The sequence below is a fragment of the Puma concolor genome, chromosome A1 (assembly GCF_028749965.1).
Source record: "Puma concolor isolate L17-30 chromosome A1, mPumCon1.1.hap2, whole genome shotgun sequence".
NCBI lineage: Eukaryota > Metazoa > Chordata > Mammalia > Carnivora > Felidae > Puma > Puma concolor.
The window spans coordinates 227,375,387-227,394,090 of NC_141667.1; the positions used below are offsets into that span (position 1 = coordinate 227,375,387).

The following is an 18,704-nucleotide window of genomic DNA, read 5'->3' on the forward strand; positions in this document are numbered from 1 at the left end:
TTTGGGTTTTTATGGAGGTTTCATTATATAGGCACAATTGATTAAGTCCCTGGACTTAGGGTGCCTGGGTGGCTCAGTCGGTTAAGCATTGGACTCTTGATTTTGGCTCAGGTCATGATATCACAGTTTGTGGGATCGAGCTCCATGTCTGGCTCTGCACTGGCAGTATGGGGCCTGCTTGAGATTCTCTCTCTCCCTCTTTCTCCCTCTCTGTCCACTCTGCCACTCTCCCCCACTCACGCTTTCTCTCTCAAAATAAATAACTTAAAAAAAAATCAGTCAATCAATCAATCAATCAATCACTGGATTTAACTACTATCCCTCCTCCCCTCCCCAAGGTCAGGGAGGTGAGACTGAAAATTCCTACCCTCTAAGCATACTGTTGGTTCCCCCGGTTTCAGTCACCCATCGTTAGTTGCTTTCCCAAAGTCTCCTCATTAACCTAAATTCAGGTGTGGTAGAAAGGGGCTCCTTATGCATATCAAGATGCCTTTATTTCTCTAATCACTTAGGAAATTCCAAGGGTTTTAGGAGCTCTGTGCCAGAAATGGTTTGAAGATCAAGTATATATTTTTTATTATAAATCACAATAGTAGGCCATTTTGCTCAAATATACTTTGGTTTTGCTAAATTAACTTTTATTTTATTTTTGCAGTATAAATTACACCATAAAACTTTGAGATGGCTTTGTGTGTATAGGAAGTTTATTATAGTAATTATGAGGTTTACTGTATGTTTTTATTTTTTAATGGCCTTTGCCACTCATACCTCTGTTAGGACTTGAATGAAACCTATTGATGATTCTCTAATCAAGAATAATACATATCTCTTCAGTCTTGGCCCCATTTAGGGAGAGATTAAACACTGGATACCCAGAGCTATTTAACCAAATCAAGACCATGTATTCTTTCCATTCAGAATAATTACATTTGCTGATTTATGGTTGTCAATGATACTAGCACATTAACTGAAAAGTTATTTTCTAACAAAATCAGAAAATAAATCAACTTTAAATTAAGACAGAGGCAGTATCTCTAGTGGTGGGAAGAAATTCAGAGTTATGATTAAAAGAAACGTAGTCAAAATGTGGGGTCAAAATGTGGGGTCAAATAGAGGCATCTGGATTTCTCAGTCGGTTAAGCATTCGACGTCTGCTCAGGTCACAATCTTAGCATTTGTGAGTGTCAGCCCCACATCGGGCTCTCTGCCATCAGCACAGAGTCTACTTCTGTTTCTCTGTCTGCCCCTCCCCTGTGCTCTCTCTCTCTCTCTCTCTCTCTCAAAAATAAAACGTTAAAAAAATTTTTTTTAATGAGGGGTCGAATAGTATATTTGCACAATTTTATAGAAGCATTTTAGCATAAGGAAGCCTCGTTTTGTCTTCCTGAATTCCTGAATAGTGTAGTAGATTCTTTCTTTTTTAATTTTTTTTAATTTAAGAACGAGAGCATGAGTGGGGGAGAGGGGCAGAGGGAGAGAGAGAATCTCAAGCCAGGCTCAACACTCAATGTGGAGCCCAGTGTGGGGCATGATCCCATGACCCTCAGATCATGACCTGAGCTGAAACCAAGAGTTGGACACTCAACCAACTCAGCCACCCAGGCACCCTCTGGATAGTGTAGTAGATTCTAAATGACAGTTTGAGTATTGTGTGATCTTGGGTTTAGTGGCCAGCTCTGTCTCTCCATTCAGCAGTTACTTTCCTTGTAGCAAAGATTGTTCTTTGTTGGAGTCTCACACCCTTCCCCAAGATTGTTTTGCCATCTTTGAATGTGGTAAACCAGACAGAGGAGTCCAAGTGACAGCACAGATTTAACACAAGTTTCTTCCCATCATTGTTACTTGAACCAAATCAGCATTACCTTCTCAAAGTTGTCATGCTTTAAAATTTTTTCAATGTTCTTTAAGGAGATGTAAAAAAAAAAGTGTTTATTTTCTTTTTCAACAAACCCACTCCACATTGTTAATGTGAATACTTTAAAATTCCTCCCTATTCTTATTATATATTTTTTAAGGTTAAAAAGTTTGTTGTTGTTGGAGTGTCAACTACTCATTTTGTTTTGATTTTAATCATTAGCTTAGTGTATAAACTTACACATGATCAGACAATTGCGTATCTCTGATTAGCACAGAATTCTGACAGTCTGGTTTTGCCTGCTGTATTTGGGCTGTGTGTGCCTTGTTGAGGAACATTTGGGGCATCGTCGCATTGAAATGGAGCCAAAGTGACGTCTCCTGGTAACTAGTTAGAAACAATTAGCACCTTATAAGACCTGCTCACTGATTTCTAATAATTTTGGTTTTTTAATTTTCATTTCGGGCTTACTGCACAGTCAGGGTATTGCAGCCCCAGAGCAGGTGTCCACCTGTGTGGTTTTGTATTTGAGATCACTTTGACCTCTGTTATCTCGTTTGATCTTCACCAAAGCCTGGTGAGATCAGTGGCCCCCGGAATAGCTTTCATCTGATGGATGGATAAACTACCACTGAGAAGACTAGGGGACTTGTCCCAGGTCATGTGCATGGAGAGGCCAGGTCTTGAGAGCTCAGACTTGCAGTTTCCCATTGGAGCATTCGTGCTGTCTGTCCACAAAGCACCACTGTTGTTGCGACCCCCCACGCATAGGTTTTTGGTATCTACATAAATCTTGAGAAAAGCATAGTTGGGACCAGTGAAGGTGAATAGAAAAGGGGGTTGCTAAATTTGTACTAGGTGTACGTCTAGTGAGATATATAAACACACATTAGAGTGTTTTCTAAGAGCACTTACAGAGTAAATGTTTGGTAACATGTATAACTGTGATTTTCTATTTTTGAAACCCTGGTTCCATTATTTTTATGTGAATACTTTATTCTGTGGCCTTGGATGCTTGCACTCGTAAGTTAAAAATAGGACAAGGATTTAGATAAAAGTAGATGGGCCGTTGCAGGATTAGTCCCAGATCACTTTACCTGCATTTATGAAGGCTTTTTAGCGTTTTAACTATTCTCTGTTACAAAGACTTACTAACACACAAAAAAGCCATTATAAAATCTTTAACTTCAAAATACTTTGACCTAACTTTATGAAATATATATATATATATGAAATATATACATATATACATATATGTACGTATATATATGGGATCAGTCATTTAATGATTTATCATCACTTGTTACATATGTTACTTCTTTTTTGTGTGAGCCACATCTACTTAATAGTCTGATTATTTTCATTAAACCATTCTCTGTTAAGGAGTCATTTTTAATAAAAATATAATGTAATTAATTTCTTTTCTTTTTTTTTTTACCCTGCTTTATTGAGGTATAATTGACAAAGTTGTAAGATATTTAAAGCATACCTCATGATTTGATATATGTATATATTGTAAAAGATTCTCCCCATTTAGTTAACTAACATGTTCATTGCCTTGTATATTTATCTTTTTTTTTGTGACAACATTTAAATTCTAGTCTCTTAGCAAATTTCAATTATAGTATAGTGTTATAACCTATAGTCACCATATTATTCATTAGATCCTTGGACCTCATTCATCTTATATAATTACATTTATTTTAGAGTCAGTTTCTGAAGCTACAGTTTATAAGTTAACCATTCTCAAAATCTTTTACCTATAAACAAATATGAATTGGCCTTCCTAGAGTATGTAGATCACTGTGTTTGGCTGTGTGTAGATGGGAGGAAAGGAAGTGTGGTTATGTTACTGGACTCTGGACTCGGGTCCCTGGACCTACCACTGGTAGAAACGAGGCTGGACCCAAAATTTAAAAGCACAAGCAAGGCTTTATTGGGGCAACAGCTGCAGTTGAAGGGAGACACAGTCACAACAAAGGCGTCAGACTGGCTCCCCTAACAACCAGGGAAAGTTTTAAAGGAACGCAGGTGGGAAAGGAGCCAAGTTTAAGCATGTAGGGGTGGGGAAACACAGGGACTTGGAGGTGGGGGGGAACAGGCGCAGTTGACAGACCATGTTTCTTTCTTCATATGTTTTGTTTGCTTGTTATGTCTCCACCTCTGGCTATGATTTTTAGCATTGTAATGAGGTAAAGGTAACTGTTGGTCACTCCATGGTCATCCTGCACAACAGCCTGAGTTAGGGGTTAAGCTCAAACTGGTCTAGTGGTTTGGACCACTAGAGCTTTTGAACAGGCAGTCATTATTGCTTGAGGGTTGCTATGCCCGTCTGGTCTTTTGTCTGAGTTAAGAGCTACCTTGGAAAGAAGAGCTTAAGGAAAAATATGGGACAGAGGTTGATGGGTACAAGAAGGTGAGCAGTAAAGGTCAAGTCTTGGGGGCTAGCTGGTGACAGTTACTTCGCTTGCTTTCAGAATTTTACTTGACTTTACAAAATGCTTAGCACACGCTCCAATCAAACTTATAAATTATATAGCCTTTTTTTTTTTTTAGATTTTTAAATTTGAGTATAGTTGACACACAATGTTACATTACTTTCAGGTGCACAACATAGTGATTGAACTTCTCCATACCTTATGTTAGGCTCACCACAAGCGTACCTAGCAACTGTCACCATACAATGAATCACGTAGCTATTTTAATAAGCTGTTTTCTGATCCACTTTCCATTTTCAAATTATGTTATTTACATTATTACTAAGTGTAGGTACCTCTGGTTTTGAAGTTTTCTGCAAGGATAAATACCCCAAATCCCAGAGAATACTTTGTTTTGAATTCAGTTTTATTTATTTCTGAGGTTTATTCAGTGTCAGTATTTCTTTCAGCAGTTGGAAAATGAAGTAAGGGAAGAATGATGATTTTTTTCCCTCCTAGGATATCAATCTGCTGTTGAACAGAGCCAGATTAGAAGTAGAAAATGTTTCTTTTCATTAAATGTTAATCATGCTTCCATTCTTCAAAAAGTCACAAGTATTTCTCAGTTCTAGTAGAAAAGGAAAAATCAAAGACTAGGAAAAAGGAAATGAGTTTACCCTGGTGTAAATGTAAATATATTTCTCTCTTCCTTAGGAGAAAGCTATGTGTGTGGCTCAATAGAGCCCTTCAAGAAACTGGAATACACCAAGAACGTGAACCCCAACTGGTCGGTGAATGTCAAGACCACCTCGGCTTCCCGGGCAGTGTCCTCACTGGCCACTGCCAAAGGGAGCCCTTCGGAGGTGCGGGAGAATAAGGATTTCATTCGGCCCAAGCTGGTCACCATCATCAGAAGTGGGGTGAAGCCACGGAAGGCCGTCAGGATTCTGCTGAACAAGAAAACCGCACATTCCTTTGAGCAGGTTCTCACTGACATAACTGATGCCATCAAGCTGGACTCGGGAGTGGTGAAACGCCTGTATACCCTGGATGGGAAACAGGTAAGAGCACTGTTGTGGTATGACCTTGACTTCACAGGGAAGAACCAGGGAATTGGGGGATCCATGTGCCTTGGTGGGGGGAGGGGATCTGAAACATGCAGTTTACTGAAGTGGAAGGGAGTTGGGTCCTTTAGTCAGCAAATACATAGCTGTTGGCCTCAAACCAGACCGAGGATAGAGGTAGACAGGATTAACCATAAGCATAAAGTAAAATATCTTTTTCTGAAGCTTAAATGGTTACTCAACAGATTTCTGGGTTTTTTTTCCAGTTATTAATTGCTTAACATAATGGTGCTGTTCAGCCGTCTATTTTCAATTTTTTTCATGTAGTAATGTCTTATAGCCTTAAGCATGACTGAGATGTAAACTCTGACCATTAGCAAAAAATCTTATTTCCTTTCTTTGGCCGAAATAATACTAAGAATACTTTATGTCTCATTAATGTTTGCTAGTGAGATTTATTTAAATTTTATACATTTTTAAGTACATATGAAAGGAATGACATACTTCCATCTGAATGGCTTTAAGAGGCATATTTCTGGAATATTATACATCTTGTATTGAAAACATAATTTCAGAATCAACAATGAAGAGGAGGGGTGTTTCTTTAGCTATGGAATGGACACCAGTTGACTTGGATGAGGGGACGTATAAATGTGAGTTGCTTACATGAACTTAAAGAGAAGTCTTGTGTGGACTTTTTTTTTTTTTTTTAATTTTTTTTTTTTTCAACGTTTATTTATTTTTGGGACAGAGAGAGACAGAGCATGAACGGGGGAGGGGCAGAGAGAGGGAGACACAGAATCGGAAACAGGCTCCAGGCTCTGAGCCATCAGCCCAGAGCCTGACGCGGGGCTCGAACTCCCGGACCGCGAGATCGTGACCTGGCTGAAGTCGGACGCCCAACCGACTGCGCCACCCAGGCGCCCCTTGTGTGGACTTTTATAAAGGTTTGCCAGAATCCTGACAGTGAGCTGAATATATATATACATATATATATCTATATATATCTATATATATATCTATATATATATATACATATACATATACATACATATATATATATGTATGTATATGTATATATATAGTGCGATTTGCTGGTTATTCAGAGTTTATAAATGTCTTTTGTTTAAGATTATAATTTTTAGCACACTATCTTTCCCTGAAATTTAGTTTTTAATGTGGACCTGTCAAGGTGATTTTTAAAAATTATTTTGAGGTGTGATTTATATGTAGAGTACATATTAAAATCAAACTACATTCATAAATGAAAAGGTTAATCTTTAAAAAAAATAAAAGGTCAATCTTTATTAAATAGAAGATTCATACAAGTTCTTGAAGGCTAACACACATTCAAATTTTATGAATTAAAAATAGATGCAATTACTAGAAAGAGTGTTAGTCATGAAAGAATTCCTCCCCTAGGGAGGCATTCAAATGCTCTAAATTATAAAATTCATTAGGAAAGAAGGAATATCTGCCAGTTGTTCATTTATATTCACCAGTATTCTGCTTGTCTCATAAAACTTGTCCCCTAAGTGTAATGTAGATAGGAATTCTGAGAGATGAAATTCTCAATCTTCTAGATCTAAGAGGGTGTTGCCTGAATGTCACTGATCAAAAAGTCCATTGTTGGTTTGTGAATTATAGCAACATAAGATAGCAAGGTTCACATTTAAACTTTGAAACCTTTCAGTGGTTCCCTTTGTAATGAGTTACTCAGCCATTTTGTAGTTATGCATTTTTGTCTATTGGATTTTCCCAAGATGAGAGCTTACCTGGTTTTTTTTTTTTTTACTCTTTATTTATTTATTTTGAGAAAGAGAGAGAGAGAACACATGTATGCAAGAGCCTAAGTGGGGAAGGGGCAGAGAGAGAAGTAGAGAGAGAAACCCAAGCAGGCTCCGCACTGTCAGTGCAGAGCCCGACTCAGGGCTCAACCTCACGAACCGTGAGATCATGACCTGAGCCAAAATCGAGAGTAGGATGCTTAATGGACTGAGCCACCCAGGCGCCCATGAGAAAGAATTTTCAAGTGAGTAATTTGTCCAGGAAATATCATCTGAAAGTTTTCTATGTATTTTTTTCTTGCAGTCATTCTGCTGACGGTTGCATTCGGCTGTTTGTCTGTGTGTGTGTGTGGGGGGGGGGGCATTCAGTTTGCTGTTGTAGCATTTCCTCTGTTGTGGCATGTTCTCTTCATAGCAAGAGTGGTGAAAAGCTGCAGACGAATTGGAAGATAGAGTGGAAAGAATATAAAGACTTTTTGCTTGGGTTCCCAGTAGGAACAAAGATGCTTCCTCATGGACCCCAGGAGTCTTTAGAATCGTTTCTGCTCCAAAGGGAAATCTCCCCCCATGAGAGGTTTGTTAGAGTAGAATGCTTTGACAGTCTTGGCAGAGACCAAGGCTTGATAAGCCTCTGAGAATGAACCAGTTTTCTCCAAGCCTTCCTGTGGCACGATGCTCTGCCATGGTAGAGCGGAACCGCAAGCCAACCCCAAGCCATTGTACCCTGCCCACTGTGGCATTGAGGTCCTGTCCTGTCACCAGGACCTCATCCTTCAGCTCACGGTCTCACCTCTTTTGTTTGTTTGTTTGTTTTAATAGTGTAACAGCCCTCGTATCATCTCCAAAAATGATATGCAAAACCCAATGACTAAAAAGCTTTTAAAGGTAATTTTTTTGTATTGAGGAAATATAATTGTTTAAAAATTCAATAGCTTGAATGCTTGAAGTGACATAGTATAAAACAAGCGAATTGTAAGCAGGGATGGCTTTTCTCGTTGCCTCAGTCAGCTTGCGGATATATCCAGGGGATGGAAACTGGTGACTCTGGGTTGTTTGACAACAGAACAGGAGAAAATGAACAGTGAGAGCCCTTGCCTGCTGTTACATATGTTACCCAGGATGGGCACTGGAGGGCATAGACCACATGCTGTTCTCACCTGTTCCTCCCATCACTTGGCCTCCTTGCTCTCTTGCCTTTGGGTGTGCTTTAAGCCCGAACCAAGAGTTCATTATACAGTGCTTTTTTTTTTTTTTTGTGAGGTTTTTAGGCTGAGATAAGGAAATCAACATATTAGAAATGTGGTACCATGTAGAAAACATTTTGCAAGAAGCTGCAGTTTCCCCAGATGACTGTTGAGGTTCACAGCAGTTGGTTTGTGAGCAAACCCTATCCAATCATTTCAGCTCCGTTCTTTATTCAGGAGCATTGAAGCTTCAGTAAAGGTTGCTGCACACACCTTTCAGAGCTCTGCCAGAACTCTGCTTCTTCTCACACCTTTCAGGGGACCTCTGCTCACGGTGTGACCAGACCCTTTTGCCAGCAAGGTTAGGAGGTCAAGGAAATGGTTGCCTTGCCTTAATTTCAGTGATGCATTATGTACTGGGCCTTGATTAAGGGCCCCCAAAGAAGGAAAGAGGGCATTTTCTAGCTGAAGGTTGTAATCATATTCCTTCTCTCCATATCTAAAGGGAGCTTTTGCAGGGTGTGAGGATCTTTTCCTTTTGCCCCAGTCCAGGCTCTGTATATTGGGATTTTTCAGTGGGTTAGTCACTCACCCCGCCAAGCATCTCTTCCCAGAGGTCATTTGGAGTGTGACTACTTTTTAAGTAATAAAGTAAACCCAAAAGGTACAAGATTTGCTACAAAAGATATACTTGTGTATCTCCTGACTCCTTTTTTTGGAACAGCTAATCTGGCTGTCTTGAGCTGTTAAATCTTCCAAATCTGTGATTACTGAATCCTTTCTTGGAAATGTAAACAACAGCAAATCTTAGAACAGCTAGTGTCTAAGCAGACAATTTATACTATAAAAATCACAGATAAAGCATTTCCCAATGACCTCCCCTTCCCCACTGAAATATAGCAATGATAAACTCGATTGCTCTTTAAGTAGAAAACATATGCATGCACATCCCCATAGTATCTCCTCAATATTGAAGATCCATACAAAATAGCAGCATACTTTAGGAGCAGAGGAGAAACTCAGTCAAGGATGTTATATTTTTATCTTACAGACATTTCACGTAGGTCATGCACTTTGTAAAATCCACCACTGCTAACATGCTAGAGTGAGCAAACGGCTTATTGTCTTCCTTATACAAAACACTAGGAATCACTGAGCTAAAGCAAGGTACTCATAAACAGATTTAGAATGATGAACTGTGAGAACAGACCTCATAACTGCCGTCTCAGTCTGCTTGGGTGGCTGTAACAAAAATGCTATACAGATTTGGTGGCTTATATACAACATAAATTGATTTCTCACAGTTCTAGAGGCTGGAGTCCAATGTCCAGATGCCAGTGGACTTGGTCTGGTGAGAGTCCACTTCCTGGTTCATAAACCATGCCTTTTGCAGTGTCCTCACATGGAAGATGCCTTTTGCAGTGTCCTCTGCAAAAGGACAGTCCTCTGCAGTGGCAGAACGGGCTAAGGAGCTCTTGGGACTCTTTTATAAGGGCACTAATCCCATGCTTGAGAAGTTTGCCCACATGTGCTAATCCCCTTCCAAAAGCCCCACCTCCTAACACCATCCCCTTAGGCGTTAGATCTCAATGTATGAATTTGAGGGGGACACAAACATTCTGACTATAGTGCTGTGTACAGGAAATTCCAGTAGCTGTCAATAGTTAATCAGTTTCGGGGCGCCTGGGTGGCACAGTCGGTTAAGCGTCCGACTTCAGCCAGGTCACGATCTCGCGGTCCGTGAGTTTGAGCCCCGCGTCAGGCTCTGGGCTGATGGCTCAGAGCCTGGAGCCTGTTTCCGATTCTGTGTCTCCCTCTCTCTCTGCCCCTCGCCCGTTCATGCTCTGTCTCTCTCTGTCCCCAAAATAAATAAACGTTGGAAAAAAAATTAAAAAAAAAAAATAGTTAATCAGTTTCTACGTTGTCTCCTATCTTTTTTTTTCCCCGAAAGAGCTTATTTTATTTTTCATTTTAGAGAGAGAGAATGTGGGCAGGGGAGAGGGGCAGAGGGAAAGAGAGCGAATCTTAAGCAAGCTCCATGCTCAGAGTGGAGCCCGACTCAGGGCTTGATCCCACAACCCTGGGATGGTGACCCGAGCCAAAATCTAGACTCGGACGCTCAACCTATTGAGCTACCCAGGCACCCTTCTCTGTATCTTTTGATCATTGAATCCCCTTGTTTATTATAAACACAAAGCTCAAAAGATGTTTGTAAATGAGTCATAATAATTGCAGCCATTTATTTTAGTTAATTAGTATAATGAGCTTACTGGAATTCAGGAAATGGTAATATGATCAACTGGAATCTGTCAGTCAGATACCACAAGATGGTCTTTGATGTTTTTCCTTTTGGTTTTTCATACCTTATTCTAATCTGAAGTAAGAATGAAATGGTCCAAACTTGAGTTTAGAGACCTTAGGACATTGCTTGCCCTTACCAATTAAAAAAGTGGTACACATTGCTACCACATCTGACATTGGCTAGAGCAATTAATGAGCATAGAAAATGTGAAGATCATAGGTTTTCAGATGAAAAGGAAGGGATTTAGGATGTGATAGGATTTGATTGGACTAGAAAATGATATTTTCTGTAGCTGTTGGTAATAGTGACTCCCCCCCCCCTTTTTAAAATAAAACTTCTGTGACTGCTCTAATTAACTTCTTCAAGCATATTTAAAAGCCTTCATTCTTGGGAGACAGATTTTTTTACTATATGATTTGGTATGTTATCTGTGTTGTGAAAGTGAATGGAACACCTTTTAGTTTTGTTTGCAATTGATACAAAAACACAGTTGATACAAGTAATTTAGCTTACACTTTAAAATGTCAAATTAAAATTTTTTGCAAAAGCTCAGAGCACATGTTAAACCATCTTCATGATTTGTTAGAGCTCTGAATTGATGGAAAGTCTTAGCCATTTTTAAAGAAAAAGGAGCTTAAGAGTAATTATGGTACTTCAGTTAGAGAATTAAGGTGTCCAGGATAGTATGTGCTATTTTAGGTTATATACCTTTTGTTGCTATTTAGGATTTATAAGCTACATCTGTCCTTACATAGATATTAATTCCCCCAAATAGAGAAGAGTTAAGTCCTTTTGTTCCGGCTGAGCATATCTGATAATGTAATTAATTATGGGTTCCTGTGATGTATATTTTTCAGGCTTAACATTAGTCTTAGCAAAAGTCAGTTTTCTGTAAATTGAATATGAATTTGCTATAAATGAATTCTAAGTTCCCCTGTATCCTACTCTAGAACTGAAGATGTATTCCTTGGCCCTCCTCTCTGGTATGCTGAACGTGCTTTGGGCACTTTCACAAGACTATGGACTTGGGATCATCTCCTAGAGGTGACTTCTGCTTTGCAAAAGCATAAAGCCCTGCTTTGGCCTGTGAGTCTCCTGTGCCCTTAAGGAGCATGTTGGAGTGATACAAAGAACTTGGACTTTAGAGTCAGTGGGGCCTGCACTCACGTTTCAGTCTGAGAAATCTCATTGGATCTAGTTTCTTGTGCAGGTCTGGAAAATTAACTCAGTTCCTCACTTTATTGATCACTGAAGCTAACAAAATTCAGTACATTGAATTTACTTGTAATGAGGAAATCTGCTTAGGTATGCTGTAATTTAAGCACAGGTATGTGAAGTAACATAATATGGAGGAAGAACACTTGTTTTTATAGACTAGTTTCAAACACCTCATTGTCCTCAACCCTTGGAATCTATTCTTCCACTGGGGAGAGTTAAGTCTCTGCTTTGTGTTATAACCATTTGTGCACTTGTGTAAGACAGAAACATCCTAGGGAAAGAAGACAATGCTTTATTGACTTCTATATTCTTGGCTATCCTTATTAGATGCTTAATATTTATTAAATGACATTTCTTTTTTTTTAAGCTTTAATTCCAGTTCTTGTCTGTGCAATGGGAATAATAATAATACCTGCTTTATTAGGTGTCTCGAGGATTAAATGAAATAATCCACATGACAAAACTCAACACTGTGGTAGGTATTCAAGTATCAGTATTTATTATACCTGAAAAGCTGAGGGTGAATTGTTTTTGAAAAATAAATCATATTTTAAATGTGTTGAAGGAATTTTAAAAAATTATCTTTTTAATTGTGACTTCTCACATGAAAATGCTTCATAGTATAATGAGAACAGCATGGAATTTAAGATAAAATACTTATAAGATCAGATTCTGACTTTTTCACTCATTGGCTGTTTGGCCTTTTGCAAGTCAATTGAATTCTCTGAATCTCAGTTTCCTCCTTAAAATTTTTTTAAAGATTATTTAGTTATTTTGAGAAAGAAGGAGAGAGAGAACACAAGTGGAAGAGAGGCAGAGAGAAAGGAGAGACACAATCCCAAGCAGGCTCTATGCTGTCAGAGTAGAGCCCGATGTGGGACTTGAACTCATGAACTGTGAGATCATGACCTGAGCCGAGATCAAGAGTTGGATGCTTAAATGCCTGAGCCACCCATGGCCTCTTAGTTTCTGCTTTAAAATGGCAATAATAGGGGCGCCTGGGTGGTGCAGTCGGTTAAGCGTCCGACGTCAGCCAGGTCACGATCTCGCGGTCCGTGAGTTCGAGCCCCGCGTCAGGCTCTGGGCTGATGGCTCAGAGCCTGGAGCCTGTTTCCAATTCTGTGTCTCCCTCTCTCTCTGCCCCTCCCCCGTTCATGCTCTGTCTCTCTCTGTCCCAAAAATAAATAAACGTTGAAAAAAAAAATTTAAAATGGCAATAATAGTGCCTACCTCACAATATTGGTCGGATAATTAATTAAGAAAATATGTATGCAAAGGCCCTGGCTTGACTTATGGTAGGTCCTCTATAAATATTAGTTCTTCTCCTTTCTGCCGTCTTATTCCAGGCTTTCTTAAAAGTACAGGACATTTAGGGGCGCCTGGGTGGCGCAGTCGGTTAAGCGTCCGACTTCAGCCAGGTCGCGATCTCGCGGTCCGTGAGTTCGAGTTAAGCGTCCGACTTCAGCCAGGTCGCGATCTCGCGGTCCGTGAGTTCGAGCCCCGCGTCGGGCTCTGGGCTGATGGCTCAGAGCCTGGAGCCTGTTTCCGATTCTGTGTCTCCCTCTCTCTCTGCCCCTCCCCCGTTCATGCTCTGTCTCTCTCTGTCCCAAAAATAAATAAACGTTGAAAAAAAAAATTAAAAAAAAAAAGTACAGGACATTTATAGTTGTATAATTTTGTCAATATAGGGTTAGTCATTCTGCGTTGTTTCCATTGCCTGTACTGTAACTAAAACTACTAATGACTCTATTTTTATCGTTCCATTTATTGTCAGTTGTGGATGTAACCCAGATATTATTTTCTTCACCTGCTTCTCTTCAGTTGTACCAGTTATTCCTTAAGGGTATCTTATCAGTGACCCATTATATCAATATAGTAATATTACCATTATTATTACCATCAGTGCTTGAACACCTGTGTGCCTGGTGCTCTGGGTTAGTTGCTATATGTATACTCATCTCACTGAATCTCTTATCTCACATCTCACATCTCTGCAAAGCAAGAACCTTCTCGTTTGTCAAGATTCATTTCAAAGGTAGCCTCATCTATAACACATTTCTTGACTTAACTCATGTAGAACTGACAGTTCCTCTCCGTGGGAGAGGGCTCTGTTCCTGTCCATTGTAGATGGCCCTACAATTCTTGATTGTGCTGGCCTGTTGACAATTGTTATGCCTTCTCTTCCCCTTTAGAATTTACAGGATGAGGCTAGGGAAGGTATCTTCTTGGCTTCTGAAACTCAAGGGAGGGCCTGACCGGATAAATGCTTGTTCAATAAATAACTGAATAGCTAACTGACTGGGCGACTGACCAGTTTGTCACGTGCTACACATTTGACATTAGACATTGCTTCCAGTGTTCTGTGAAGTACGGGTCATGGCCATTTAGGAACCCAGTGGTCACCCCAGGCTGTGGCTGTGTGTTGCTATCAGCGACGGTGGTGCTCTCGGCAGTGGAAACTGCAGATTGTAAGGTGCTCATCATGGTGCTGTTTTCTAGCTCAGGCTCCTGCTTCATTAAAGATGCTAGGATAATTAAAAAAAAATCATCTGCCAATTTTAGAGCATTTCCTCTATTGAAAGAACTTTTATCCTGTGGGAAAACAATAGATATTCTGTTAGAAAATTTTCACTGTCTGAGTCAGGAGAATTGCTCTACATTTTCCTGAGATTGCCTTAGCCATCCGGTGAATAAAGAGCTAATCAATATGTCCTATGGATTTAATAATTGGTGACAGGCCAAAAGAGATTCACATGAATAGCACCTGGCCCAATTATTGCAGAGATACAAATGTACAGTGTTCAAGGGTGTTTGTGGTGGTCGAGGACAGTATGTTACAGCAGATTTTTCTGATTAGTTTAAATCCTTGAGACTAAATTATGTGGAAGAAAGCAGTTTCAGAAATTAAATGGAACTTAAAATATCCAATTTTAAATCTGAACTATCTTGTAAACAACATGCCATAGAAACAAAGGGACAGATGGGAGATTTATCTCTTAATTGGCTTTTTCCATTACAGGATTAATATAGATCATTGTAAAGAATTTTGTAGTAAATGAGAAAATAAATATTAAGATAAAATGGCTCACAGTCTCATTGAGAAGATGGTACTCATTAATATATTGTCTTTATTTCCTTTTCTTTAAAAAAAATTCAGATCCTACTCTGCTTATGATTTGGTCTCTTGCTTGTCATTTCAAATGACACCCTGTACATTCATGTAGGAAATGTCTTGAAATTATTAAGCCATTTCCTCTCTAACTTTGTTGCTTAATTGCACAAGTTGTCTAGTAGGCTTTCCTCTTTAGTGGCTCATCTGCACAGCCTCTATTCGTGTTGTGACTCATGGCTGAGAGTAGCAATGTTCTAAAGTCAGACTGAAAAGCCAACATGGAGCAGTGACTCTTGAGATGTTGTTTAATGCAACCAGTTATTGGAGGTTAAGAGTATCTCAGAATTCATCCTCACTGTCTAGAACCCTCTTGGAAAAAAACTGTAGACATTTTCCAAAGCCTCTCTGATGAAAGAAGTCTAGTATTCTTCCATAAATACCAGATAACTTAGGTTTCTTAGGTCAATGGGAGCACAATCACCAATGATCTTTTATGATTCTTTCCCGGAGGAAAAAACACAGGTCATTTTCTTTCTGTGCCAGATCATTTCTGCTTTGTGTTGTAACCATTTGTGCACTTGTGTAAGACAGAAACATCCTAGGGAAAGAAGACAATGCTTTATTGACTTCTATATTCTTGGCTATCCTTAGTAGATGCTTAATATTTATTAAATGACTTTTTTTTAGTTTTAATTAAAATTCCAGTTAGTTAACATAGAGTGTAATATTAGTTTCAGGTGTACAATAGAGTGATTCAACACTATGCGGTACCTGGTGCTCATCGCACCAAGTACACTCCTTAATCCCCATCACCTATTTTTACCCATTCGCTATATCCCAGCTCTGATTAACCATCAGTTTGTTCTCTATACTGAAGAGTCTGCTTCTTGGTTTGCCTCTCTCTTTCTTCCTTCCTTCCTTCCTTCCTTCCTTCCTTCCTTCCTTTCTTTCTTTCTTTCTTTCTTTCTTTCTTTCTTTCTTTCTTTCTTTTAAAATTTTCTCCTTTGCTCATTTGTTTTGCTTCCTAAACTCTACATATGATTCTTGATTTTGATTTGTGGCTCAAATTCTGATATGTACAATCACAGGACTTTAGGGCTGGGAGTGCCACTAGGAGAGATTGCTCTGCTCTTTCTTTTTCTCTACTTGGAAGACCATAAACTAAACTCACCTTGGCAGGTAGTAGGATAAAATCAGCATTTTATTTTTAGAAAATCTCTTAGGAGGAAAATAACTCAAGGTAAGCATTATCTTTTAAAAAAGGTAGGCATTTAATGTATTTTCAGAATAATAGTACGGGAAGTGGTGTACACTTTCAAAGTAATAGTATGGGAACGGATAACTAGTTATACAACAGAAACAAGTTGTAAAAAGCCCTGCTGTATGCTCAGGTAAATGCTTCACCCATATTCTTAAAAGCATTGCTACCAACAGTGGTCTGAGGACAGTGGCAGTAATGCCACCAGAGAGCTTGTAGAAATGCAGACTCTCAGGCCCCACCCTAGACCTACTGTATCAGAATCTGCATTTTAACCAGATCCCCATATGATCCATATTCACATTAAAGATGAGGAAGCACTGCTCAGGCAATTAAGCAGTACAAATGGAACATTAATACAAAGACCTAAGGATGATAAATCCAGGCTGTTAGTTGGTAGATGGAATTAAACACTAATTTTAGCTTATTTAGCAGTTGTATTTGCATATCCTGAGCATTGATGTTAACATCAAATAGCAAGATATGCTCACCATCCACAATGTTCTGGAAAGCAGCCAGTCTCTTAGTACGAAATGTGTGCCCACTGCAATCTAGCCCCAATGGGCTGCCTGTGTGTGAAGGATGGGTAACTTCCTATATGGAGAATGATTGAAAGTTAAGAGGTTCAGAAAGGGCTGAGCAATTACTGTGGAAATGCTGATCCCGATGAGAGATTGATGCACATGGCTGCCACAGGGTCCATATGCATGCTGTTAGAAGTTATCTGTATGTTCTCCTCAATAGGCTGCACAGATTTAATATTTTCCTTATGGTTTTTCTGAATGACTTCCATGGGAATGATTGGAAGTCATTAAAACTCTTCCTGAGAGTTGATTTTAGGTCTCCAACTGTTGTCAGGCAGAATTCCTATGCATGGGAAAATTCTCAACATGGAAAATGTCCACAAGAACATGGAGAAATTCTTAATATGTGCAGGGAATGGAGGGTAACTTTTGGAGGTAATTTCTGGCTAGCATGCCTCAGGATTTAATGGCCAAGAGTCTTATGTATCACAGACTCGCTGCTGGGAACAATGGATGGGGTAAACTGGTGTGCAATAATCACCTAGCAATCAGAATTGGAGTGTTTTTCTTATAATGTAGCCTAGGAGGTTAAGAGACTGAACAGATGTACTCTACTCAATTCAGCTGTTGGCTGGCTATGATTGTATACTACTTAGGCAGATATGGCTATTTCAAATAGCCACGCAATGCCCAGTGACCCCATCAACAGTGACTTCTTTGAATGGGAAGTTCAACTCTATCTCTGGGGTTATGGCTTCAAATATTGGAGGGAAAAATCTCTAGAAATAAATGGCGTGTCTCTACAGAGAACCAATAGAAAGTTCGTTTTTGTAATTGGTTGATGCCGTGGCTCTGGAAAAATAAAATTACATATTTCTTAAGACTTTTCTGGGGTTGGTGTGCTATGAAAGGAGTAGCATGGACATGTTGACCATTTTGTCTTTTTAGTAATATCATTATTTTATTCTACAACAAAAATTCCTTTTTTAACAAGTTTATTTCTTTTGAGAGAGAGAGAGAGAGGGACAGAGAAAGAGAGAGAGAGAGAGAGAGAGAGAGAGAATTTCAGGCAGGCTCCATACTGTCTGTGCAGAGCCTGACATGGGGCTCGATCCTACAAACTGTGAGATCATGACCCGAGCCAATATCAAGAGTTGGACACTTAACTGACTGAGCCATCCAGGCACCCCTACCCTGTGTATTTAAATTAGTATATATTTCTATCTCTGATGCTTCTCTCATATGGAAGGATCTTACTGTAAATGACCCCACTGTAAATGGATTCTGTTCATCTGGCTTTTCATTTGTCCTGTTTGCCTTATAGTTTGGCTTAACACCAGCTGAAGAAAGTGTGTCAGACTAATTCTGGGATGTAACACCAGAATTGCCAGCAGATGAGCAATATCACGTTGTGTAATGAATCGAAGCTTGGAAGATGTTTTCTGTTAAAACAACTGGAAACAGTGGGCATGAGCATTGCTGAGTAATTGGCTTTCCAGTAAGGTACAGGACTGGAGATGTCCCTGGGTGTGAGGTTTTGTAGAAAATAAAATTGAGAGAATAAAATTGTTTGTATATGAAACCCAACCCAGGATAACAACGTCAACAAGAATAGAGCAGCAGCTAGCATTTCTTGAATGCTTACTTTATTCCAGGCCCTCACGAAGTATTTCCCTTTTCAAATTTCAACAAAAGTGTGTAATTGATACCATTGTGATCTCCATTTTATAGGTGCAGGAATGGCATTGGGGGGAGCGTGGTGGGGAGGTAGGTAGCCTACCCATGTGGTTAATGTGTGATCTAGGCTGACCTACACTCTTAACTACGATGCTGTATCTGGCTTTATAGGGTGTTAAAAAAAATGTTTTGAGTATATAAAAATTCACATGCATCCTTTTTTTTTTTTTTTGTAAGAATGCTCATGATTCATTCTGTGTAATCTACTTTACCCATTGGAGTTTAAAAATACTTCCCTTCTGAAAT

General features: G+C 39.3%; 1 protein-coding gene across 6 annotated transcripts in view; it reads left to right on the forward strand.

The window, feature by feature from the left end:
* The window catches only part of DCLK1 (doublecortin like kinase 1), a 345,403-nt gene that overhangs the window by 19,228 nt on the left and 307,471 nt on the right, over window positions 1–18,704 (forward strand). For all 6 annotated transcript variants that reach the window (XM_086713619.1, XM_086713595.1, XM_086713588.1 and 3 more), the window contains exon 3: window positions 4,987–5,333. In XM_086713619.1, coding sequence (XP_086569745.1) covers window positions 4,987–5,333 — 347 coding nt within the window. The remainder of the gene's footprint in view (window positions 1–4,986; window positions 5,334–18,704) is intronic.